Source organism: Saccoglossus kowalevskii, chromosome 6 (genome assembly GCF_978046115.1).
Source record: "Saccoglossus kowalevskii chromosome 6, keSacKowa6.1, whole genome shotgun sequence".
Lineage (NCBI taxonomy): Eukaryota > Metazoa > Hemichordata > Enteropneusta > Harrimaniidae > Saccoglossus > Saccoglossus kowalevskii.
In genome coordinates this window covers 12387518-12415169 of record NC_140646.1, presented here as the reverse complement: position 1 = coordinate 12415169, position 27652 = coordinate 12387518, and the positions used below count along the sequence as shown (strand labels likewise).

The window sequence follows — 27652 nt, the reverse complement described above, 5'->3', positions numbered from 1 at the left end:
GCTCTGATCAACAAGTGATGCAGATCTCTTGATCTCTCAAGAGGCAACCAAATTTAGAATTACACAGTCCAGTTAATTATCATATTAATTTCATTTTGTTAAGAATTTTGCTGAGAAAATAAAATGTTGGAGTATAAGTTGTGATTGCCCCGCAATGGCGTTGTTTCTCATTAAACAGTGACATAAGTTATGACTACGGTATGTCCATAAACTTTGTTTGTTGACAGACATATTAAGAAAACGATCGCATTGTATGGTCCTAGTCTAGACATGGAATTACAACAAAGAGCAGTGGAATATTCTAAGTTGTTTCAAAGCTATGACCACATGAGGTGAGTATAGCTAATGTAGAATACTTAAATAAGGGGAGTTGTCACTTGCACATGCGGCAGATGGCCATAGCGTGTCATTGTTCACAAACAAGTGTCCACCCATGAGCCTTTGCGGTTTTAGCCTCTGTTATTGTCGCGTGTGCGCAGGTGCCTACCCTCCCGCTTTAGCTGTAATTTAATATTATTTATGGTTATACATGTGATGTATCTTGCATGTAACACTGAGTCTCTTTTGTATGTTACATTATCGACTCTTGAATTTTATTGCCCTTTTTTCACCCGTACTGCTGCTCATACCATACATTTTTTATAAGGCTATCATGAGCATACAGTTTCCGAGATACTGTAAAATTTAGCTTGAATGAATTTTCGCTTAAATTAATTTTTTTGGGGTGTTTTGTGTGGAATTTATTTTCACTAATTTCTGACAAGTTGTAAATGTAAAATATAGGAAAAAAGGTATATTTGCTGGATTTTATTTTCACTGAATCATTCCTTCAGCGAAAATAGCCAAAATTAATTTCAAGTGAAAATAAAGTATTTTACAGTACATGTTTGTCCCAGCACGATCTCTGAGTTTAGTGACGTTGCATGCCAACGATCTAATGGCAGGCTCAGCATTGCCCATACATAGTGTACACTCTAAACTTTACCTAAAATTTCTATAAAAAAAATATGATGCTTCAGGTGTTTCAATAATGTGAATGTGATGCACATTTACTGAATAAGGAAACACTTTTTGACACATCCTTACACTGTTGAATGCATAATAATTGTTCATTTGTTGACTTTAATAGTGATTTGACAAATGCTGGCCTAGTAACTGGTATTCAATTAGTATGCTTTTCAGGTTTTGCTTGAGTGTATTTAATGCATTCTTGTCATTGTTTTCTAGGGCAGCATTACTGGAGCGGATGCCACCCATGGAAAATAAAAACATCAGCGGCTCTCAGATTGAAAAGAAAAACAAAAATAACAAACCGATTAGTAAAGTCGAAAATACAGATGTTTCGGCAGTTCAACCTGAGGTAACCAAATTATTTGACTACCGTATATTTTACAAGTGTTGTTGAAATATTGTTGTGTTATTTGTCAATTGAAAAGCAAAATGGTGATGCAGTATGTCGATTAGCAATGATCACTTTCACCCCTAGATATAGCACTGTTTTTGTCGCAAAATAGCCTGTGTCAAATTGAATATGAATATGCGTGTGTGCGCTTGTATTGGAGTAATGTCCTGTTAATAGAATGTGTATGCTATTCAATCAAATTCACAAATGATAATTATTTGTTGTGAACGCTTCAGTACAACAGAAAGAAGGCAAAGAGACATAGTATTATATGATTCAGTAGTCTGAGTAAGGGTGGTGGTCCTCGGGACAAATCATGTTCATTTCATGCAGTGTATATATACAAATGAAAAACAGTGTTTGTCTACAGGAAAATTTTACATAAGAACTTTTTCTATAGTTTTATGCATAATACAAAATTTAATGTCGCTGCTTTCTGTCAAGTTAAGGTTTTTAATCACATCATTAATCGCTTTAATTTTAGAGTAATGGTCTTCTTGATTTAATTGGAGGATCTGCAATTTCAACGCCTAGCATAGAGCCCAACCGACCACAGAAGGAGAGCACAGACCTATTAGATTTACTTGATTTGGATCTTAGTGCACCGGCTATGCCCATGAACCAACCAGCTATGCTGCTACAACCAGGTCTCATGCCAATGAGTAATAATATGACTAACCTGATGGATGGTGTACCAGCAATGCAACCATCAACTAACTTGTTAGATGGTGACATGGGCATTACTATAAGTAAGTTACCAGTCATAGCCTGTCATCTGTAACAAATTTACATAATTACCAGCTCAGGTAGATTCTAGCAATATGTTTTTTTTTGTCTGTTGTAGATAACAGAATTCCTTCACTGACGGCGTTTGAAAAAGGTGGATTGAAAGTGGAATTAGAGTTTGAAAAAGACACCAGTCCAAATGTGATTAATATTACAGCGAAATCTACCAACTCAACAACTTATCCAATGACAGATTATGTTTTCCAAGCTGCGGTTCCAAAGGTATGTTGTTCTCTGTCGTTTGTCTTTAAAAGGTCGAGACCAAGACAAGCCAGCAATTAATGTGTTGTAGGTCAACTATGTTGCTACATGTAACACATACGTGTGGCTGTGCATGATTTCTTAAACAACGTAGCTTTCATGAAAATATATATATTAGGGGGGGGGGGGGGTTACAGGCCACTTAGATTTTTTTAGTTTATTGTTCAAATTTAGTTACTCGAATTTTAATTATCAGTTAAATCAACTTTGAATTGCGAGAAATATACGTTAAACAAACCAAAAAATCTCTATTTTGCCCGTAATTCAAAGTTTGGTTAAATGTTAATTGAAGTTTCAGTTACTAAATGTGAACATTCAACAAAAATAAAAATATATGTTGCCCATAACTCAAAGTTCTATTAACTGTTAATTGAATATTATGGGTGTGGTTTCTAAAATATGGGTGTGGGCATTTTTGTACTTGATGTTTTCCTAACTCGATGTCAGTTAATAAAACAATTCAGCATCTTTCTGTCTTTGCTCTAGTATAAGCACATATAAACCATACACTGCATTTGCTTCATTCTGAATCAATAAAATACCACTTATTTTGACCATGGGAAAAGTAGAGCAAAAATACAATATTATTATAACCTAATATTACAGAAAGTTTATGAAATCAACATTAGCAAATAATGGGCAAGATGTAATCAACTTACAGCGGTTTTACTTTTCAGTGTTTTAGAGCCTGCTTACTAAAAAATAATTTTCCAACTTTGCATCCACACATATTTTCACTATTTGAAAAACAGGCACTTTTGTGAATGCCGTGTATAAACAAGTTACAAAACAGATAACAGTTTTATGTACACCATAAAAATAACTGAAATGAGATGAGCTTTTATTGCATAGATACTTCTTCTGTTCAGTGCAAAGTCAGTAATATTACTCGATACATTATTAGTGTCATGGTGATTATAGACTAGTACTATGAATTTTTTCTAGATGGCAAAAAAATCATAGTATCATTACAGGATTTATTTTAGCTTTTTTAGTCCCCCGTTCGAACTTATGTTTTGACCTCCGTGTGTGCGTGCGTCCGGACCTGTATCTTAAAAATGCCTGGACCAATCACAATCAAACTTCACACATACATCATACATGATATTATACATATGCACGACAATTTCTTTCTAGATCTGATTCAAGATGGCCGAATGTCAGCCATTTTTGTGCTAAAAATCATCAAAATCAAGCATTTCTCGGCTGTTTACGGATGGATTTTGTTCAAACTTGATATATAATTTAGACATTATAGGACCTTGATGCACATCATTTTGTTTTACCATCTGATTCAAGATGGCCGAATGGCGGCCATTTTTGTGCTAAAAATCATCAAAATCAAGCATTTCTCGGCTGTTTGCAGATGGATTTTGTTCAAACTTGGTATGTACATTAGACATTATGGGATCTTGATGCAAATAATTTTGTTTTTCAGATAAGATTAAAGATGGCCGACTGGCGACCATTTTGTTTTAATGAATGTGGTTCTCATGCCATATCTCTGACTTGCTTTCACTGATTATGTTCAAATTTTAAATATTCATTATACATCATGTCATAGATAGACAGATATATTGGTTTGACGATCCTATTCAAAATGGCCGAATGGTGGTCATTTTTGTGCTAAAAAATCATCAAATATCAAGCATTTCTGGCATTTATGGATGGATTTCGTTTATACTTGGTACATACATTAGACATTACAGGTTTCTGATGCACTTCATTTTATTTTTGACTCCCGTGTGCGAAGCACACAATGGGGGTCTTTGCAGTTAGTTTGTCTGTGAGTGTGTCTGTGAGTGTGTCTGTGAGTGTGTCTGTGTGTGTGTGTGTGTGTGTGTGTGTGTGTGTGTGTGTGTGTATGTATGTGTGTCCATCTGTTCCACTGATATCTCAAGAACCATACATTGATTTTTGATGAAACTTGGTGCATAGATGCTCTGGGCCAATGCGCAGATTTGATTAGGTTTTGGTAACAATCCATGCATATTAATTACCTAATTTGCATGATAATTAGCTGATTTTTAGCTGTTCCATGACTGTTCCACTGATATCTAAAGAACCACTAATTGGATTTTGATGAAACTTAGCACATAGATGCTCCAAACTAATACGCAGACTTGATTAGTTTTGGGTAAAAATCTGTGCAATATTAATTACCTAATTTGCATAATGATTAATCAATTTTCGGCTTTTACACAGATATCTCAAGCACTAATCATCACATTTCAATAAAACTTGGTGCATAGATGTCATAGGACACTGCACAAACCTGATAGTTTTTTGGGTAATATCAGTACATATTAATTACCTAATTTGCATAATTAATTAATTTTCAGCTTTTGATATTTCAAGTAGTAATCATCACATTTCAATGACACTTGGTACATAGTTCCTTAAGGACTGTGCAAACCCCTGATTAGTTTTGGGGTAAATATTTGTGCATATTAATTACCTAATTTGCATAATTAATTAATTTTCAGCTTTTGATATTTCAAGTAGTAATCATCACATTTCAATGAGTCCTGGTACATAGGTGTCATAGGACACTGCACAGACCTGTTAGTTTTCAGGGGAAAATATCAGTACATATTAATTACCTAATTTGCATAATTAATTAATTTTCAGCTTTTGATATTTCCAGTAGTAATCATCACATTTCAATGAAACTTGGTACATAGATATCATAGGACACTGCACAGACCTGATAGTTTTTAGGGTAATATCAGTAGATATTAATTACCTAATTTGCATAATTAATTAATTTTCAGCTTTTGATATTTCAAGTAGTAATCATCACATTTCAATGAAACTTGGTACATAGATATCATAGGACACTGCACAGACCTGATAGTTTCTAGGGTAATATCAGTAGATATTAATTACCTAATTTGCATAATTAATTAAGTTTCAGTTTTTGATATTTCAAGTAGTAATCATCACATTTCAATGACACTTGGTACATAGTTACTTAAGGACTGTGCAAACCCCTGATTAGTTTTTGAATACATATTTGTGCATATTAATTACCTAATTTGCATAATTAATTAATTTTCAGCTTTTGATATTTCAAGTAGTAATCATCACATTTCAGTGAAACTTGGTACAAAGATGTCATAGGACACTGCACAGATCTGATAGTTTTCAGGGTAATATTAGTACATATTAATTACCTAATTTGCATAATTAATTAATTTTCAGCTTTTGATATTCCAAGTAGTAAACATCACATTTCAATGACACTTGGTACATAGTTACTTAAGGACTGTGCAGACCCCTTATTAGCATAATTAGTTAATTTTCAGCTTTTTGCCTGATATCTCAAGTACTAATCATCATATTTCAATGAGACATGCTACATGGATCTTCTAGGACTATGCAGAGACCTGATTAGTTTCAGGGTAATAATTATGGATATTAATTATTAATTATTAATTTGTGCCCTGAATGTTCCACTGATATAAAGAACCACGAATTTGATTTTAATTACACTTTTAAAGAGTACTCATCACATTACAATGAATCTAGAACTATGCAGAGACCCAATTAGTTTTTGGTAAATATTTATGCTTATTAATCACCTAATTAACATAATTAACTAACACTGTTATCTCACTTACTGATCATCACATTTGAATACAATTTGCTACATAAATGCAGACAGACAGGCCTGATTAATTTTCGGTTAAAATTTGTTCATATTAATTCTCTAATTAGCATAATAATTCATAATTTTTTTGTTCTGTTCATATTATTTACCTGATTTACATAATTAGTTGTCAGCTTTTCCATCAATATCTCATGTACAAGTAATTTTGAATTAATTTTTAATGTGTCTTCAATACTCTCAATACTCTACGCACACGGGAATTCTTTCTAAGCTTTCTTTGATTCAGATTGGATTCAAAACTGGCTGGCGGCCATTTTGTTTTAATGATTGGGCTTCAAGAGCCATATCTCTTAAATGCTTTGACTGATTATATTCAACTTTTATATATTCGTTATACATCATGTTATATATATACATGTATTCAAAATGGCTGATTTTGAATGCTGTTCCAGAGCAATATCTCTCAATATGGACAAGTACTTTTTTGACGATCAGATACAAATGTCAACCATTTTAATGTTAAAAAATCATATTACTATAAACAAAACTATGTATCTTAAATTTGATAACTAATGGGGACTGTGCCATGCATGGCTTGTTTTTTTGTGTGTGTATAAATGTAACCATATACTGAATTGAAATTGAAGAAAACTTAAATCATCTCAAAAAACATAAACTGGTATTTAATTTGTTGCTTGCTTTCATTTTCTGTTCTCTGTTAACATTTCAGACTTTTGATCTGCAGTTGCACTCGCCGTCAAGTAACATAGTGCCTCCAAACAACTCTGCTGCTGTCACACAACTGATCAAAGTCTCAAATCCACAGAAAGCAGTCTTGAGAATGAGGCTTAAGATAATGTACAACATTAATGGTATGCAGATTTCCGAACTAGGCGAGGTCAACAACTTTCCACCATCGACATATCAGTAGCAGGACGTTTTTGATTTACAGGACGAAGGAATGAGTTAGTTTTCGTGATTGCTTGTTATGACTGACCCACCAGTTATCACTGGTATTACAACAGGTGCATTTGTAAATACAGCTATCGGCTATCAAGAATGTAATGTACAGTTACAGTATTGCCAACTAAACATCTAGTTTGTGAGATCAGAAAATGGATGGATGTGTATTCGGCTGAATGGATTCTTTCAGTCAGGGGATTGGGGAGGGTCTATATTTGTATTTAACATTGGTTCGAATCTGAGGGTGAAAACAAATGTTTTAAGATGGCTTTTTAGCTAAACTGCACAGGAAAGTATGGCGATTAACGCATTATATTGTATGTTTGGTAGTTTAATTCTCTTATCTGCCAACTATGGTATATTTGATCATGTAGGTTTCTGCTCTAGAAGTGCCAACTTTCTAAATTCCTTGTAATTGTCCCATCGTCTTGATGAAAATCATGATTTTTCTCTCTAATAAAAGTAAACTTGTCTATTTTCACCTGAACAAATTTACGAAACCATGTGGTGCATGTATCTGTTGTTCCCTGCACCAAGATCACCCCACCCCTTTCTATGATGAGTGAACATAGAAAGAAATATAGTCAGGTATTTCCACTCGATTACAAACAATACAATTGTTACTCCATCCAGTGTGTGTAATGACTACTTCACTAAGTAATAAAGAGTAAACACTTTAGCAAATATTACTAGAACAGAAAATAAATGGTTATTTGTTTTGATTTAAATAATGCTACTTTCCTCCATGATACTTTTCGTTTTGGGGGGTAAAAAGAAAACCTGATCCGCTGACATTAGGGTGGTGTGGTGATTATAGAATGAATACAGAAATCTTCACAAATGCTGCAACCATTTAGGGGGGAGGGGGGGGGTGTTAGACACTAGCAATGAAGCAGTCACCACTGGCATGATGGACTGTCTACAAAAATGATTGGTGCACTCTCAGAAGAACCAAAACAAGCATCTTTTTGGTGTACTTTACATGCGCCTTTATTAGAGAAGTACTGTTGGCGGAGCATGGTAGAGGCAGACTAATGACTGTAGCGGTGGCTACATGGTGTCTTCACTGTATTGTCCTTGAAATATTTTATTCCTTTCAAAAAGTTTGTCTGATGCCAAGATCTTCTGAAAGATACATTATCACTTTGTATGATTTGTAGAAAGCCTGCCACTTTGGACTCTTTTAAGCATTATTATATAGGTTTCAGACTTTGTACAGTTCATGAGAAATCAAGTTAAGAAAATCCCTTTCAAATGCATGTTAATGGGCCTAGTTTTGAGTGCCCAAACCAACTGATTTTATGATTTCTCAGAGATTTTCTGCCTCTGGAAAAGTGGGGATGCAACTTTAAGCAGTTATTTGTTGTATGGTTGGACATACAAAAATGTATGCACCAAAATCACATTCAAGCCTGTATATAGTATTTACCTCAACCCTATTTTTTGGTTAAAAAAATTGTCATTAGTTATATAAGAAATTCTCAATCATTCTGTTAGGGTGGGAGATTTATTCCTTGAATGCAAACCGGTTATTCTGTCACTGCTAGCTACATACTGTGAACCCTTGACCATAAATTTTGAGGTGGCGAGATACAAGCAGGTGCCTTTCCCTGAAAATCAAAACAAGATTGCTTCTTCCTTGGTCATGCAGCGAAGTTGACTTGCATGTGAATAAAAGAACACCAACTGTAAATTACAATTTCTACTTTTTCTCTTGTACCATTCTGACCTGAATGAATTTGTTGACTCGTAAAATACCCTTTAGTGATATTTTTTTTTTTTATCTATTTAAGTTGAATATCTTGAAGGTGTGCAAAGTGCTGTATATATATATGTATGAATTCATTTTCTTTTACTCGAAGTGTATTACATCAAGTTTAACTATGTACAGAAAACTATATGATTTAGTTTTATGGGGTATTAGTTTACAATGGGTACAGTAATTGCCTAAAGAACAAAAGGCACATTCTGGGTCCCAAGTATTAATACAAAGCTGTTTATTTGTTCTTGTTTTTCAAAAAAAAAATTTAGTTTCAAGCTGCTATGTAGATTGGGGAAAAAAAGAGTGTGATTTCTTTGAATAGTAATTTCCACACTGTAGTCTGGTGTTGTCATGGTAATGATGCATGTACAGTAATTGGCGTAAGATTATTTTGACCAGCAATTTAAATTAAAAAAAATAAATCTTTTAACGAAAACAAAAAATGTGTATTTAAATCAAACCATATCAGTGCTTATTGAGACTGGGCTAATGACATAAACTGCCTGTAGTCATAGCAATGGTCACTTCCTTGTAGAATACAAGGTTAAAAAAAAAAAAAATGTGCAACATTTAAAAAAAAAAGTGGTCTGTAATAAAAGTATACTCAAATGAAATGTACATTTGTATTTCTTGAAACTAAATGTCCCAAATTGTTATTACCAGACAGCAAAAAATGCTAGTTTGTTCCCCTTGTATACCAAGATACATTTCATGCAATCCCTCTGTACATCAAATAGATACATTTTGAAATGGACTACCCATGATAGCATAGATTTTGTTAATATAAAGGCGGATGAATTTTTACATCGCAAATATAAGCAGAACAAATGTGGCCCCATCCAAACACCCCTTCAACACTGAAAACATGTGCTCATAGTAATCAGAACTTAAGGTAGCGAGACTATTATTTGTGTTGAAAATTATGATTTTCACATTTATTTATTAATTGATGAAATGCACTATAAACTTTCATCTGACAAAGTCAACGTAACCTAGAATGTCATGTAAGTTGGTTAAAATGTAGATTTTCTGAAGGGAAGCAAGGCAGCTTCAGTAGTGTTTTCTAAAATCAACAACACAGGTTTAATTTGTGTGCCTATAAGTTTCAAAGATAAACCCAAGACTAAGCAATGTTAGGATGTGTTATCAGTAGCTATCTGACACACAATGAGTGTCTGAGTGGTTTGTCTCCGCCCCTGTTTATTTCATGGATTAGTCATTTGCATATGAATGTGTCAGACAAAAATCATTGATTTTAGTGTTTTCATCTGCCGTTTTATCGAACTATAGCTATCCCATTCCTTTATTTTTTTGGTTTCCAATGGCCTTACACATTTGGATGCCCCTACACATGTTAAAACAGACCTTGATAGGAAAATAAATCGCTTGTGCAGATAAACAAGCATGAAAATTTTTGCTGTGACTTCATCGACGTTTTCTAGGAGTTTATGTTTTTCAAAATACAAGGTCTTTAACAAAAAATAATGTATACTTATTGTCGTCGGATTAACACCAAATTTTCACAGCTTTAAGGTGACAATGAGAGGAACTTAAATGTGTCCAGACAAACTATTTCATGGATTATTTACCAATGTGTTGTGGTTTGAGTTGGGGTCAGTGCGACTAAAACAGAAATTAAAATTCAAGACACTACTTTTCAAAACTCGTTACTTGAATAAAACTGACCAGACACATTCAATTTACCAGACTATTGAACAACTAGGAAAAGTGAAAACAAAACTTCTTACCACCAGCATAAATGCGTAATTATTTTTTTTACCAAAAATGTAATTTTTCACTTTTGATTAAGTAACGCACCGTAGAATGCAGATATGGGCATGACAAACACACCTTTGAAAAGCTTGAAGTCTGGTGATTATAAAAATATATACTTTCCTGGGTCTATTTGTAGTCATTTGGTCCCAATTAAAAGATGAAAACAAGTATGCAAATAATAGTCCCGCGCTACCTTAAACTCTTGCCTTTTACAATATTGTCCTTCAGCTGCAGTATGCCCTCTATGGTAAGTGATGTGTTTTGGCTTTTCCAAACTAAAGAGGGCGCTGCAACACAAATGATGACTGCCTCGCACTAATGCGAAAGACTCCACCCTTTGGCACATTTGAGAGTAGTCACTGATTGAATGAAAGAAACAGAAAGTTAAGATTCACTCTAGTATCACAGTATACCATGTTAATCAACAAGCCATCTGCACCCACAAAAGGAAACTGTTCTATTATGCATATATGCCGACTTAAAAGCAAGGTCATAATGTTTGTACTTTCACTGCCTAACGACGTCAACCGATCAGTGTTCATCCTCTGGTACATATAGTTAAATAAATGCTTACAGGATCAATGTTATCACTTCAAAATGTCTTCAAGTGCAGATTGTATGTCTGGATATTTGAACTGATATCCACTCTCCAGAGTTCTTTTAGGTACAGCTTTTTGGCCCTCCAAGAGCATCTGCCCTCTCTCTCGGCCATAGATAAGATTAACAACGAAACTTGGCACTGGGAGGATAGCGGGTCTCCACATTGCCGATGCCAATGCTTGTGTGAACTGCAGATTTGTTACTGTATTCGGAGCTACACCATTAAGGATTCCTTCAACACTGCCGGACTCAACAGCATGCACAAACACTCCGGCGATGTCGTCAATGTGGATCCATGGGAAATATTGTTTACCGGAACCAATTTTGCCACCTACGCCAAACCAGAAAGGCCATATCATCTGTTTCATAGCACCTCCATGCTTACCAAGAACGACACCTATTAGTATAGAACATAGTAAAACTATGACAGCGTTGCATACACTTTGTATGTTGTACTATAATACAAATGGTTTCTATATGATTGTAAAAACAGAATATATCATATATGCTTAAAATTAATAAATCCCCCATAAAGTAACAAAAATATTCTTGTTGAAAGCTTTATTTACTGTCAGGTTTAAGAATAACTAAATGGAAACAAATAAAGTTTTATTTATGATGTTTTTTACCTGTTCTTATAACCACATGTCTGGTAGACTCAGCTGTCTGTCCACTCTCCTCCCACTGCTTACAAAGTTCAGTTAGATAGTTAGAATCATCAACATGGCTGTCTTCCGTGTATTCTGCATGTAAACTTGTAGGATAATAACCTTTATAAACAATACAATACAATACAATAATTTACATCTATTTTCTAATCATTTAAAGCTACAGTACAGTCTGAGCGTAACTTAAGGTAGCAGAATAGTTTTTTGGGCACTTTTCACATTTTTTTTTGAAAATCACACGAATAGCTCCCTAAGGCATGCTACATACATTGGTGTTTTTATTTTATTGAAAAAAAAATATCTTGTACAAGTAAACTGATTTTTTTCTTGTGTGCAAACAAATGGCCAAGTTTTTGTTTATCCAGTGTACACCCAACTAGTGCATCTCATTAATATGCATGGTTTACAAACATAACTGAACTGAGGGTAAATAGTTTTAAGTTGAGCCACTTTCTTTATTTGCTATTTACAAACAGTTTACACACAGCTGATAAGATGTGTGCACTGCTGCCTTTCTAGACAGGAAGTACAGCAAAGACAAAACAATCGCTTTTGAACAACAAATTTTGAATAAACAAAAAAGTACATGAATGTACCACTTCAATGTAATTATATGTTAACAGAATAAAAACTTACAATAAATTTCTGTAATATTTTTTCTTGGCTTTGTCATTGAAAGGTGTCTGACCATGGGGTTACTTTCCTAGTCCAGAAGTAATGCAGTTACATTGGAGGAGGGGGCTCCCTTTTACAAAATATGGTTGCAAACAATAAAATACGGTCATTAGTGGTGGCTATGCATTGCATGAAAATTCTGGTAACAGGCCACAAACTACATGTAAAGGTTGATCAATGATAAGAATATGCTTGGACCTGGTTTATATAATCCATTTTTCAGAGGAGTTTTCACCAAGTAGGCATACTTGCATGCTTAGGTTTTTCTAAATTCGTAAATTATGTTACATGTAATAAATCTGTCTGATAAATACTTGGTTGTTTTATCTAATGTGCTCATGCGAACAAAATGCACGGCAACGAAATAGTAGCGTGCCCCCCCCCCCCCCCCGAGTCGACGTCGTCTTGACATCGGATAGTGGGCCAGTGTTTCACGCAAGGCAAGGGTTGACTTTTTCGTACGACTTCGGTAAAAAATAAAAGTATCATCTAAAATCTAGGTAGTTTTTATACATGATAACAGTGAGTCCGGTTACAATTAAATTTTGAAGAGATTCATCTACAAGTATAAGACCGGAGGTTACTGCGACGGTAAAACTCTGTTTTGCGGGATTTGATTTTTAATAGCACAGGAAATGCTACATGCCGGCATACATCACTGGGTCACATTTTACAATTATTCTATTCACACCAATTAAAAAACAAGGCAGCTTCCTTCATTAATGTGCAAAATATGCAAAGAAGGAGAGGGTTGTCAGTAATTCTTTAGTTGACATTCACTAATTATGGACAAGATAGTAAGCACGCGAAAATTTCCAAGAAAAAGAAAGCGAGGAAGAAAGAAGAAAAACGTCAAAAGAATGATCACTCCTGTCAAAAAAGAATGAGACGATGTTGGGTTCGTACAGAACGGATTTCCCCGTCGAAACCAGTGTCAGCCATGAAGTGGGCGAAGAAAGTTTTACCGTGACACTGAGAGTCCTGTTCAAAACGTTCGAGAGATATCTGTATCTCGCAGGAAAATATTGTTACCTTCCGACGTAGAAGAAGAAAGTGAGAGTGAATGTCACGGCCGATCGTTTGAAGACGGCGAGATTCGACTCGTTGAAATGTCACTGTTGAATGGCGCCCTAGAAAAAGAGATTTGTCAATTTTGCAAAGTAGGCAATATCTCAATAGTGGAGCGCAGGCGCCACGGTCTAGGCAGTCAGTTTGAATTTCTTTGAACGCAAGGAGATTGTATTCGATCGCAACTGAGCCAGCCGAGCTTCCCGTCATCCCGAAAGAAGGGGTCAGTTTTCGAAATAAATAGAAAGACTGCCATTGGAATGCGAGCGACTGGAAAGGGACGGCGCGCTCTGGTGAAACTGTCAAGCTATTAGGGGTTACCTCAACCAGTAACGGGTACACCCTTTCGCCAGTATGTACGAGCTGCCTCCAGGAGACTTCGAAACTCGTGGCATCATGCTTGAACTAATAAGTTTACAAACACAACGGCCCAAAAATAAATACACTGTATTTGCAAACACTTCAACTGCCAAGTGTAGTGTCTGTATTGTTTGTTACTCGCAAACAGAACCGCCCACTTTGCATAATCCAAGCTTTAATGAATGACGTCACCGTTCGTTATCAGCACAGACCGTCACAAAACTCCATAGCGTGAAAGAAAACGGCAAAAAAACAAAGTTTTTCACAGATATAAATGTCGGTTCATGATTTTTCCCGAAAACAACTTTCAAAGCATTTCATTTACAATTAGCCCATGTAAATTTTGCTCCTAAAACGGGAGTTAACGTTGATTGAAGTTTGAAATCATAAAAGTGCCGATTTCTCGGTGTTCGGTTTTTGGCAATTACCGTTGACCTAATTTTAAATGGCGTTTCAGTGAATAGCGCTACGATGTCGCCGTTTAACTTTTCCTACTCTTGGATATGTTGGCTTCATATCCGTATTTGCATATTTGCAAAATTCTATTGCGTTTTTTCACAAACCTCGTGCAAACCACCGGTATACTCTAACTTTAACACCAAAAAACGTGCTTGAAATTTGTGATTTTCGGAAAAAAAAAAAAAAAAAACTTAATGCAAAAAATAGAAATACGGATTTAAACTTCATGACCTTTGCTTCAAAACAGTGTAAAGTTTTTGATCGCATGAATGACTGTAGAGATGACAATTAAAATTTTATTCACGTTAGTTAAATTATCAGCCCCGCTGATTTTCAGAATCACGTGACGCTATAACAAACACAATGTTCACAAAATATTAATAGTAGGAAAATACAAGACAAGAGCTTTCTAAACATATATAGATTGTATGGTTTCTTGTAAAATTTATTCCGATTATAGGTGTTTACATTTTTCATGCAAAAAAACTATCCTGCTACCTTAACTCTCAAGCTGGCTTTGTCTTTTCATAAAAACTTTCAAGTGAGTTCCGGTAATTATTATCAATAATTTCAACTTATTCATTGTAATACTTACCTATGTTACTAGTGTGAGACATATTTTTATAGGCAGATTACTTTCGGAAATTTAGATAAATGGTAATTTTAAAATTAAGCTAATCTAATTGAGCTTCAAGCCAGCTGAAAGTTAAGTTAACCATTTCAATGAAATGCATTTCAGCAGAGCTAATACTTCAAACATGAGTTGCAGTATACACCTGACTTACCAACACCAGACATTGTAGCACCTGACTTACCTACACCAGACATTGTAACATCTGACTTACCAACACCAGACATTGTAACATCTGACTTACCAACACCAGACATTGTAACATCTGACTTACCAACACCAGACATTGTAACACCTGACTTACCAACACCAGACATTGTAACACCTGACTTACCAAGACCAGACATTGTAACATCTGACTTACCAACACCAGACATTGTAACACCTGACTTACCAACACCAGACATTGTAACACCTGACTTACCAACACCAGACATTGTAAAATCTGACTTACCAACACCAGACTATGTGCTAATCACAACTGTTTTCAATCCCTATTTCATTTGTATATTTTTGTTTATATATATTGTGCATGTTAAGAATTACTTTTTTTGTTAGTTTGGAATAAACATCTATCTATTAGACATTGTAACATCTGACTTACCAACACCAGACATTGTAACACCTGACTTACCAACACCAGACTTACCAACACCAGACATTGTAACATCTGACTTACTGACACCAGACATTGTAACACCTGACTTACCAACACCAGACATTGTAACACCTGACTTACCAAGACCAGACATTTTAAAATCTGACTTACCAACACCAGACATTGTAACACCTGACTTACCGACACCAGACATTGTAACACCTGACTTACCAAGACCAGACATTGTAAAATCTGACTTACCAACACCAGACATTGTAACACCTGACTTACTGACACCAGACATTGTAACACCTGACTTACGGACACCAGACATTGTAACACCTGACTTACCGACACCAGACATTGTAACACCTGACTTACCAACACCAGACATTGTAACACCTGACTTACCAACACCAGACATTGTAACACCTGACTTACCAAGACCAGACATTGTAACATCTGACTTACCAACACCAGACATTGTAACATCTGACTTACCAACACCAGACATTGTAACATCTGACTTACCAACACCAGACATTGTAACACCTGAATTACCAACACCAGACATTATAACACCTGACTTACCAACACCAGACATTGTAACACCTGACTTACCAACACCAGACATTGTAACACCTGACTTACCAAGACCAGACATTGTAACATCTGACTTACCAACACCAGACATTGTAACATCTGACTTACCAACACCAGACATTGTAACATCTGACTTACCAACACCAGACATTGTAACACCTGAATTACCAACACCAGACATTATAACACCTGACTTACCAACACCAGACATTGTAAAATCTGACTTACCAACACCAGACTATGTGCTAATCACAACTGTTTTCAATCCCTATTTCATTTGTATATTTTTGTTTATATATATTGTGCGTGTTAAGAATTACTTTTTTGTTTGTTTGGAATAAACATCTATCTATTAGACATTGTAACATCTGACTTACCAACACCAGACATTGTAACACCTGACTTACCGACACCAGACATTGTAACATCTGACTTACCGACACCAGACATTGTAACATCTGACTTACCGGCACCAGACATTGTAACACCTGACTTACCAACACCAGACATTGTAACACCTGACTAACTAACACCAGACATTGTAATGTCTTACTTACCAACACCAGACATTGTAGCAAATACTTCAGGTTTCTTTGTAGCCTGTTGTATGGCATTTGCTAATGTCTTTGTGTAAGCTACTCTACTCTGCAGCACTTCCAGCTTGAATTGATCATTCCACCTGTTTTTCAGAGAACAGTTCACATAATTGGTTAAAAATTACATTTCAGTGAATGGTTCATTTGGTTTTGTAAATAAATTAAACTGCTTTTATATTGATAGAAAAAAGTGTGAGTTTTCTTTAAAATGTGTTCTCAGTATCCTAATTGTGGGCAAAGTGGATTTAATTTGACCTAACTTTTTTTCTGTGACAAATATTAATTTTAAATTATTAAAAATCATTATTATGCTAAAAATGTTAAAAAAACATAGACATGACCAATTTTATAAGAACATGTGAATCCAATACATTGACACAAATGTTACACTTAGTGCATCTCATATTTACACTGCTCTGTGTATAATTTAAGATCTGTTCTCAAATTCTATCATCCTTAAAAATGTTTATATCATATATATGAATATTCATTTAAATCCAAGTGCGCTTTGGTTTGAATCATGGCAAGCCCATTCTTACTTCTTCTATAATTGTGGATAATGAAATATTTTTTTGTTGTGATCGTAGCTGCCAAAAATCGACAACCATTATGTAGAAAAAGAATGGGTTGTATAAAGTTAGAGTTAAATTTGTTTATATAAATCCTACACAGAATATATTATTTTTAATCATTTAAACCATTTACCCAAAGTAGTCAGCACATAAAATTGACAAGAAGTTGGGTGTGGACCACTGTCTTCATTAAAGTGAAAAAAAAATCAAAAAACCAATAACAAATCAAGGTATCACGAAGATAATATTTGGTAATCGTAGTCCTAAATAACTATTAAAAATAGCTAGACATTTCGAGCAATGGCTCTTTATCGATAGCATAGAAGAAAATGTTAAAACGTACAGGTAGAACATAGGAACGTAAGAACACGCATGAACTATAAATTAGAATCACAAAAAATTCCACAATAGAACAGATAACGCACATAGGTAGTAAGCTCAACAAATGTGTTGAACTGTTTAACAGTTATTTAGGACAACGATTACCAAATATTATCTTCTATATCATATTTATCAGTCCGAGCAGCGTTTATTAATTTATAAACTACTATTAAGGTATCTCGAAGCTGTTCCAGGATACAAGTGTTATATCTTCTAGCTACAGTCTAATCGCAGTACAGACATCTCTTATGTTATTATCTTTTCATATTGATAAGCAAATAGTAGAATAATCTGAATATATTCATTACATGCACAGATTTTTATAACTCAAAGCCAGTTCAACAAGAAATCTTTCTCAGATCCTTAAGTGGTCCAGAAGATTACCAGCATGTTCTTGCTGTGTTTTAACTATGGAACTAGGGTAAAAATAACCATATATGTTGCATAAGTCAACTTTAAATATTTTATAGCTTTATTTTAATGCTTTTAGCAAATCGTAATAAATCAAGTGCTATTATTAGAAAAATACATGTCTACAGAAAATTAAACTTCTCTACAAAGTCACCATGGAAACAAAGAGTTAATTTTACACAAAGAGTTGAAACACAATAATTTTTCCTGATGACATAATAATGTAATTAGTATACTATGCAATAAACGCTTAAATGGGAGCCCCTTCTCATATAGAAATAGTATACATCGTGTGTCCAATATGAGTTTTTTTTACTCCAACATTTTCTTAGATATTGGTAAAATTTTGAAAAAAAACATAAAACAATAAATTTCATGAAGGGTGTAATTTCAACAAATAAACATTTTTTTATCCAAAGATAGATAGATAAATAAATAAATAAATAAATAAATAAATAAATAAATAAATAAATAAATAAATAAATAAATAAATAAATAAATAGTGTTTTCACATGATTTCATCATTTTTCAGACCCAAATATTAATGTTTTTACTCTGAATCACTTAATACGTATATTTGACGTCATGATTTTATACAACACTCTTGATACAACACAATCTGATTTGGTCTCAACTGCTAGCAGAAGCCCCCAATTTTCTTTAATATTTGATGGACTATTTTTTTTCAAATGAGTTTGCCGTGTATAAAATTTGTTTTTAAACAAAACATACAAAAAAACCTGATTGAAAACTACTTAAATTTCAGTTCACTGTCAAAGGTTGAATGCAAACAAACCCTTCTGTATTTTGTTACATGCAAAATTTTCTGAGTTCATCCAAGTTCAACTCTCAATTCTTAGTGCAAAAGTGGTAGTTTGACAGTTCATTGTCAAGAGGTTCATGCCGTATAGGTTTTGAAAAAATTTAATCAAAAATATTAAGTTACATGTCACCATTATTGGCTAGACTCCAGTCTCTTTCATAAATCATAGCTCTGCTTTCATAAAATAAACATGGTTCTTTGATTGGTTTGATTATTAATGAGCTGAATGTCAATTAACATATGCTCATCAATCTAAGTGTTTTGAATTTGAAAAGCGATGAATTCTGATTTTTTGTTCTGATTTAACAGTAAATAAATTATTCACCTTAATCACTTCAGCCTCTAGCTGATAGAGAGTTTTTCTGCAGAGCTTGAATAAATGATAAACTCTCATCAATAGATTAGATGACAACGCTTGTGACAAGCGACTTAAAAACAAAGATGGCAATATATTTTAAATTTGTCACAACATAGAAATAGTACAAAATGAGGAATGGGGAAATTTCTATCAAACATCAATTCTGACCAGTGAAGCAGTGAAATTCATTCGGACATTTTTACGACGACCATTTCATTTTATCATCAACATATTATACACATGGTTACAAAAGTATGATGGTAATCCCATAATGCATCTGGCCCTTCCATCGCATATTTCAAAATACCCGTTTAAATGAGATTACCATAGAATTACCAGAATGCAGATAAGGTTAATTTATTTGAAGGGTCATGTTTGATATGAATCCCAAATGTGACGTTATATTCCTAATTTGAATGTGCTCCCTAAGATGACGACCGCTTCTTATTATTAATACACGTGTTAACACCGTCATTTACAGTTTATATCGGCTGTAGTCATGGAGTTTTTCAGGTGGTGTTGCGTTAAGACCTACAATTTTACCGTTGTTAATTTACGTTCTATTTGAAAAAAAATACACACACGTAAATACAATTGCTATCGGGCTGCACCTAATAAGTATTCTATTTCAAGTGCAAGTTAATATCGTGAATGAAATCGTTACCTTTTCATCGGATTCAGTACATTTTCTCCAGACAGACTAATGACTGCAGAACATGCAGGAAGTCCAGTCGCTTTCAATTCACTCTGCAATGAGAAAAACAAAATAATTGGAAGATTATCACAAAATTGGAAAAAAAATGTAATTATTGGAAACACTGCTGCAAATAGATTGGTGATACAAATGGGTTGTTTTTGTTTTTTCTATTTTCATTGCGTCTATAGAGTATACAATACCGTATTTGCTCTATTAGTAGCATATGCACTTACAGAAATTTCATAGGTGTGTCTGTGATCAATTAATCAATCTTTATTCAGTACTGGGCCGCGACCCATCGTACAATATTTAAAAATACATAGGTAGAGGTGTTTTTACAGAGAAAAACAGTAAAAAAAAATATTGATAAATCAATTTACTTGGAAAGAATGAATAAATCACTAAAATATTACATTTAACTTGTCTCCTAATTATCTCATTTTTTGATTGCTTGTAACAAATATATAGCTAAATGACGAATAATACAAGGCTGGTATGTTGAAAGAAGAGACACCCGTTTTTCAATATTGGGATAAGTACACAGAGAAATTGGTAATAAATCGGCTCTTAAGTCGTTGTAAAGGGGACATTTGAAAACAAAATGAAACTCATTTTCTACAACTACAACTCCAGAGTTACTACAAAAATTACATATTACATGTTCAACTGGCAGCTTCAGATGTCTACCTGTTTCAATGTTGAGTTAATACCCATAGCAACGAAAACTTGCAAGTATGTATTTTAATCTATGATTACTTGTTAATACATTTAAATACATTTCTGGTGCAAGTGCTGTTTTTATTTTCCTATAAGTGGCAAGTCTGGACGATTGTGTAACCTCACTGTGCCATTCCTGCTGGCAACAATCTTTAATTTGTTGGGAAAATAAATCTTTGTCAGTATCCCCAACTTGTCTTTCTACCAGCTTCATCCAAACGTTTGAGCATTGTGTAACATGCTCTCGGTTATCCATTGTTATCTAATTTTAAAAGTTTTAACCAATATGCGATGCATCGCCTAAAATAAATACAACATAATGGCACTGCTATTGACCCATAATCAAAATCTACAAAATTTTACCCGAACACATTCAATAAATTCACTATATTCATAGCCCCAGATTTCACTTCCATAACAACAGGTGGGTACAATCATCGCATCAAAAAGTTTGAAAGCAGCAGATACAGAAATGCCACCCTACTTACTAATTACTGTTTGAACCCGAAAGCTAGATTTTGTTAAGCTGGAGTTCATACCAGTCTAGAATAAAAGTTTTATCCTAAATAGTTGTAATGTTTTACTGTATCTAAACTTTACCAGCATAAAGCCACTTTTCATAATTCCTGAGGAACCCGCCATTACGGAATACTGTTATTTTTGTTTTATCAAGGTTCACCTGCATATCCCAGTGTTGACAGAATAACTCTAACTTATTTAATTTACGTTGTAAATAAATTGGCATGTCAGCTCCATCTGCTACGTCATCTGTATATAAAAGTATACTGACTGATGGATAGTCCTCGGTAACATAAATTCCATATAATTAGCCAACTCGTTAATAAAAATAGAGAAAATAAAGGGGCTTAAAATACATCCTTGCCTTGTTCCCACAGTACAACTAAAATATTCAGTAAGGGAACCATTGAAACGAACGTAAGACTATAGTTGGGAGCACATTGAGCGAAGAACCCTCAAAATACTACCATGTATGCCTTTTGTAATCAATCTGTGCCACAATTTATAATGATTTATCCTATCAAAAGCTTTCGAGAAGTCGATAAATACTATATACATGCGTTCCCCCTTCTTTGATAAATATTTTTGTACAATGGCCTGTAAACTAAAAATATTGTCAATTGCAGAATATTGTTTCCGAAAACCCGCTTGAGCTTCAATAATAATAGCATTTTCAGTGGCCCAATCATAAAAACGCTTGTTCATAATGCTGGTAAAAATTGTGCTTACAATAGGTAAAAGTGAGATGTCCCTGTAATTATTAACATCGAAACGAGAACCCTTTTTATAAATAGGTTGGATAATACCCTTGCACCATTCACTCGGGTACACCCCGGAATTCATAATAGCATTAAAGAGATTACATAGATAATGACATCTAAAAGTTAGTGAATGTTTAAAGAATTGTGGAATAAATCCATCTGGGCCCAGTGGTTTGTTTTCTGCTAACTTGCTTACTGCAAACCGTCAATGGAAATTACGTCATTTTGCAACAAAGGGAGATTAGAATTACATTTTTTACAATTATTATCGCGTTCTTCAACCGTCTTTTGAATACTTAAAGAATAGTCTGACAGTTGGTTGTTTGAATTCTGTGTGCTTAATAGTTCACTAAAATAGTCAAACCATTTAGATGGTTAGTGATCAAAATAAGTAATATTTCAATGATTTAGGATACAACAAAAGCAATTTTTGGTTTATATGTTTTTTATTGGAGATGTGCTTTTAGCATAGCAAAACTTTCTGCATGTCTTTTGCAGTCTATGTTGCTATTGGCCAGAACAAGTCTGATTCTCTATTTGTATTTGCATGTCTTTTGCAGTCTATGTTGCTATTGGCCAGAACAAGTCTGATTCTCTATTTGTATTTGCATGTCTTTTGCAGTCTATGTTGCTATTGGCCAGAACAAGTCTGATTCTCTATTTGTATTTGCATGTCTTTTGCAGTCTATGTTGCTATTGGCCAGAACAAATCTGATTCTCTACTTGTATTTGCATGTCTTTTGCAGTCTATGTTGCTATTGGCCAGAACAAGTCTGATTCTCTACTTGTATTTGCATGTCTTTTGCAGTCTATGTTGCTATTGGCCAGAACAAGTCTGATTCTCTATTTGTACTTGCATGTCCTAAATACCGTTTTTTCTGTTGCGGCTACACTAGATAGATGTTCACCCTATAGAGGTTACAGTTAAAATACAGACTTTACATACTTACATACTGTAAAATACTTAATTTTCGCTTGTAATTTTCACTGAAGGGATGATTCAGTGAAAATAAAATGCAGTGAATATACATTTTTGCTATGTTTTACATTCAACCTATCAAAAATCAGTGAAAATTAACTAATACAAAACACCAAAAAGTCTTTTCAGCGAAAATTAAATCCAGCTAAAATAAAGTATTTTACCGTATTATAAATGTGTATGACAAGTCAGCAAGTGCATAACAAGAATTTCCACAGTCAGCATGGACAAGAAATGGTCATATTGCGTCTCCGCAGTCAGGAGTACACTACAAGTACACTATTCTTTTTTTGTAGCATTAAAGATAATCTCATCATCTGTAGCAGTCCAAAGCGCTTCATTTTTTTTCAGTCCTCGTACCATACTACCAAGTCTGTGTCTCAATTTAAAAAAAAATCTCTACTTCAAATTTCTGCAATATTGTGTCATATTTACTATGAGATGTTGTACTCAGTGGTAAAATTTAGTATTTCGTAACCATTTTGAAGGGCAACTGTTTTGTATAAACGCCAACTTTGACAACATATGTATACGTTGCTATGCAACATAGGAGACCCATTCCAAACACACATTGTTATGATGACAGCATCGCTTCAATTACTGCTTGACAATTCTTGTTTCAGTAAAGTAAAATATTGGACATACCCATGTCATCTTTCCACTTCCTGGTGTCCGTGACAACACAGTGACATCATGTCCTTTATTTAGTAATTGTCTTTTTATGGCTGTTCCAATAAATCCACTACCACCCCCTGAAAACAAATTAGACATTATGGAATTTATGTTGTTGACAGAGGGGGGAAAAACACTAATTTGAATCAATATAAAAATCTGGATATCATGGATATTTATCCTAGAATGCAGTTATGATATTTTCGAAATGTTTTTAATTAATTTCTACAAAAGACGAAAAAGCCAAAAATGCTTTGTTCTTCGCGTTGAGTCTGAACGCATTTTAACTTGTTTATTTACACCAAATTCGATTTAAACCTAAACAGTATTACTAATAATATTTTTATTTAGTAACACACAAACGGCACAGTCGGCGCTTGTTACTAAGAGACCATCTTCGCTAGCCAAGGGTAATTTATTCGATGTTAGGACGGCAATGGATGGTCGGCTATAGAGAAACGGGTCATTCCAGTTTTTGTCCTACCCCCCCATGAATGGTTTAAATTCGAGAGGTGTCATATTTTTGATATATTTAATTTTTTCACATACCCATCTGCATACGTCAAATACATGAAGTTTCCAGGGGGGTGTGTTGGTTAATCCAAATCCAACACCTGAATGGTGGATTTGAATCCATAGGGTGTCATAACCTTAATATCCATCCGTAGGGGGGATGGAAAAAACTGGAATGACCCAACCGTGTGAACCTTCATAATCTTCTCTTGTAACTAATAAAAACAAACCCAGAATTCAGAGTATTCACGAAACCACACAGATTATCACTACGTAACTACGGCACCATTGCACGAACACGTCATTAAGCTATATGTCCGAATGTCTTACCTATGAGAACACGCATGTTTCAACACTTTTGTGTATAACAAGCACTTCGCAGCTATCATCAGCTGGCAATATCAGCTGGTCGGCATTTCTTCGTCAATACTGCGCATGCGTATAATAGTAATGACCACTGCAGAATAACAGATATAAATGACAGACATGGTAAAAAAGCTAAAATTTCAGCAACAAAACAAACAAACAAACAGTTAAAATGCCTAATTCTTAAAATTCTTGGCAGACAGTCACGTGAAATTCTTAAATATTGTTAAATAAGCGATTTTCCGTTCAACAGCGAGTTGTGTGAAAGACGCGCGCCGAACGTCTGCCGCAAAAATCGTAAGCTCACATCGAAAGGCCCATCTTTGACAGGGAAATATTGCGTTTGAATACCCTTACTTCATCAAATATGTAAAGCACATTATTAAGCAAGGAAATATCCCCAAAAATTCTTTCGCGTTTGTCGAATCCCACGCGATGTTTGTCGGCACTACGACGCAATGACCTTTGTTTGTCCTGTTTTTACGTTCGATTTCACGCGGGATCTCGCAGTGAAGGGAAAATGGTCTGTTAAGTAAATATATATCGGCCCAGTAATTGTCATATTTAATCACTGTTTACTGTGATGAACCCCATTTATCAGTGGTCTGATGATGAACAAAAAAGCAAGTAAACCATAATATCAGGTTTTGTTTGAAAAACAGTGAGCTATATTGCAATACTGTTGGCTTTTTCGTTCACGTTAAGATCCCAGTATAATGTAAGTAATGAACTATGTTAAAGCAGCTCATTCAACTTGAAAATTCAAGTAAACAGACGTATAAAGTATACGCGCTGTATACGTCTAGACCCTTGCCAAACAGGACGACATCAGTGCCGATTTGACCTGCCCCCCAAAATACTAAAAAAGTGTGTTATATTGTAACTTCAATTTCCGATTGATTCAGCTTAATTATTAATTCAAGACTGATATATTCACGTCTTTGTGGAATTCAAGTTACGTAATAGTTCTATTCAAGTCACGTGATCCCAATGAAATGAATAATTATCCCGGAATAACATTGTTTAGTTGTCTCTCAAAACATGTATTAAATGCTAATTACTTCAAACCAGTCAATAGGAAAAAAAGTAAAACAAAAATGAAAACAAATGCTCGAAACGTCTTAGTCAAAATATATTGTTTACAAACGTCCGCAGCGTCTTAAATTGTGCCTGTAATTACTAAATAAGTACATTCTCTAACTCGACAGAAAGAACTGGAAATTGACATATTGCCTATTTTGAAAAATTCCGAATGCAACCATTGGTGGAAAGTTCGACCTCATTGTGGATTTTATAATACTTACATCAATGGGGTATGCAAGGTTGTAACCTCATCTTTACTTTATACTCAAACATTTTTTCTAAATCGATGCCATAAATTCTGATAATGCTTGTCGATACCTTCTTTCATTTGCTTTATTACCAATGTACACATATAATAGATTTTTTTTTGGTATGGGATGATTCTGATATTTTTCCTTTTTCATGTCAGTACCAATGTTTACAGATATGCGCTGTGCGACGACCACCGCCCTTTAAAGTAGTTGTCTATTAATAAAAACTCATCGCCAGATTTCCTTTAATTTTTTTTTATTATTTACTGTATGTTACCGATCACAAAATCCAGGGAAAAAGGTATGGTCACCGAACTACTTTTCTCACAAACTTGGAAAATGAGTCAAACATACAATTGATGAGCCATTTGCCATTGGGTCCTATGGTTAAAAGGTTACGTTATATCTCAACATCTCATGTAGTTATAATATGGGTACTTATGTTTGTCCCGAAATTATTGGGAAATTCTAACGAATACTATTTATGTTTTTATGAAATACTGCTTTAATACGAATTTATATGTTGAATAGTTCCAAAAAAAGGTCAAACTTTTCAGACACAGTTTATTATTTTAAGAATGGCATACTGCGGGTGTTATAAGTGCAGAAGTATCGTTTTTAAACATGTGACATCACTCTTAAATATGCGTAACATCAACATGATAATAGAACAATCTCCACGGAATCTTAAACAAATTACCTCAGGGCACGTATTCTCAAGAGTTCATCCTGCAAGGATATATCACCCTCTGGCGACGAAGCTGAAAATGTTTAATAGATGACATCCGGGAAGTGACATCGTCTGATCAGACAGGTTCGTCGTAACTGCTCTAATCACTAATCGTTTTACAAGCGATAGTAATTAATATAACCGTAAACGTCAGTGTATTTTTTTTAAATCGATAAATGTATGATTAAAAGCAGGGTAGTACATCAACTGCTTAATCACCGAAAAGACAGAAGGAAACAAATGGATACCCATCCTTCAAAAAAAAGGTTTTACATTTTATAACAGAAGGGAATATATCTGGTATTTATTCATGTACAAATATTTGAAAAAAATCCCTAAACGCCGGACTCCACATAAATTCGAATCGGAATATGACCAGCAATTACCAAAATAGTGATATGACTAATCAACATTGCCATAACCTTTTTACTGTACAATGTTATCTTTCTGTTATTTGGACAATTCTGCGATAATATTATCTCTCTTGCTATTGGGACCATTCAAGGATAATATTATCTCCCATATTCTTGTGACAACTCATGAATAATATTATTTTTTTCTGTTCCTGTGACAGCTGAGGGAGAATATTATCTCCCTTGTTATCGGGACCTTTTACGGATAACATTATCTTTTATTTTCTATGAACAATTCGGGAATAATATTATCGCCCCTGTTCTGGGGACAACTCGGGATAATATTTACCCCTTTCTTGGATGTTTTTTTTTCAATTGAATCTAACAATATATAATTTTTGCTCTAAAAAGATTTGTTGTGTCAGGCTTCATATACAGATAATTATTTGTCATTCGATGTGTTAAGTGTAAATAAATATATTAAATTGTACTATCTTGTGAGCTGTACAGCGTATCGCATTCGATAGAACATCAATTACCTGCCTGCATTAACAATTCGTTGAGATCATGAATTACCTTTAAAAATATATATAACATAATATTTGCAATAATGTGGTGAAGTGGTTGAACTAGAACTCAGCACAA

General features: G+C 34.3%; 2 protein-coding genes across 5 annotated transcripts in view; one reads left to right on the top strand and one right to left on the bottom strand.

Annotated features, from left to right (window-relative positions):
• LOC100374461 (AP-1 complex subunit gamma-1) overlaps nt 1-7182 on the top strand; it is a 30768-nt gene extending 23586 nt beyond the window's left edge. For all 4 annotated transcript variants that reach the window (XM_085500058.1, XM_085500060.1, XM_085500056.1 and 1 more), the window contains 5 exons: nt 228-332; nt 1228-1360; nt 1887-2151; nt 2247-2410; nt 6793-7182. In XM_085500058.1, coding sequence (XP_085356184.1) covers nt 228-332; nt 1228-1360; nt 1887-2151; nt 2247-2410; nt 6793-6993 — 868 coding nt within the window. In that variant the 3' untranslated portion in view covers nt 6994-7182. The remainder of the gene's footprint in view (nt 1-227; nt 333-1227; nt 1361-1886; nt 2152-2246; nt 2411-6792) is intronic.
• A 2509-nt stretch (nt 7183-9691) lies between these two features.
• LOC102807250 (epimerase family protein SDR39U1-like) lies at nt 9692-24643 on the bottom strand. Its single transcript, XM_006814040.3, has 6 exons — nt 24555-24643; nt 23685-23791; nt 20031-20113; nt 16783-16904; nt 11793-11933; nt 9692-11560 (listed from the first exon to the last, which is right to left on the bottom strand). The coding sequence occupies exons 1-6, from the start codon at nt 24568-24570 to the stop codon at nt 11151-11153; spliced, it is 879 nt and encodes a 292-aa protein (XP_006814103.1). The 5' UTR covers nt 24571-24643; the 3' UTR covers nt 9692-11150.
• Nucleotides 24644-27652: the final 3009 nt, after the last annotated feature.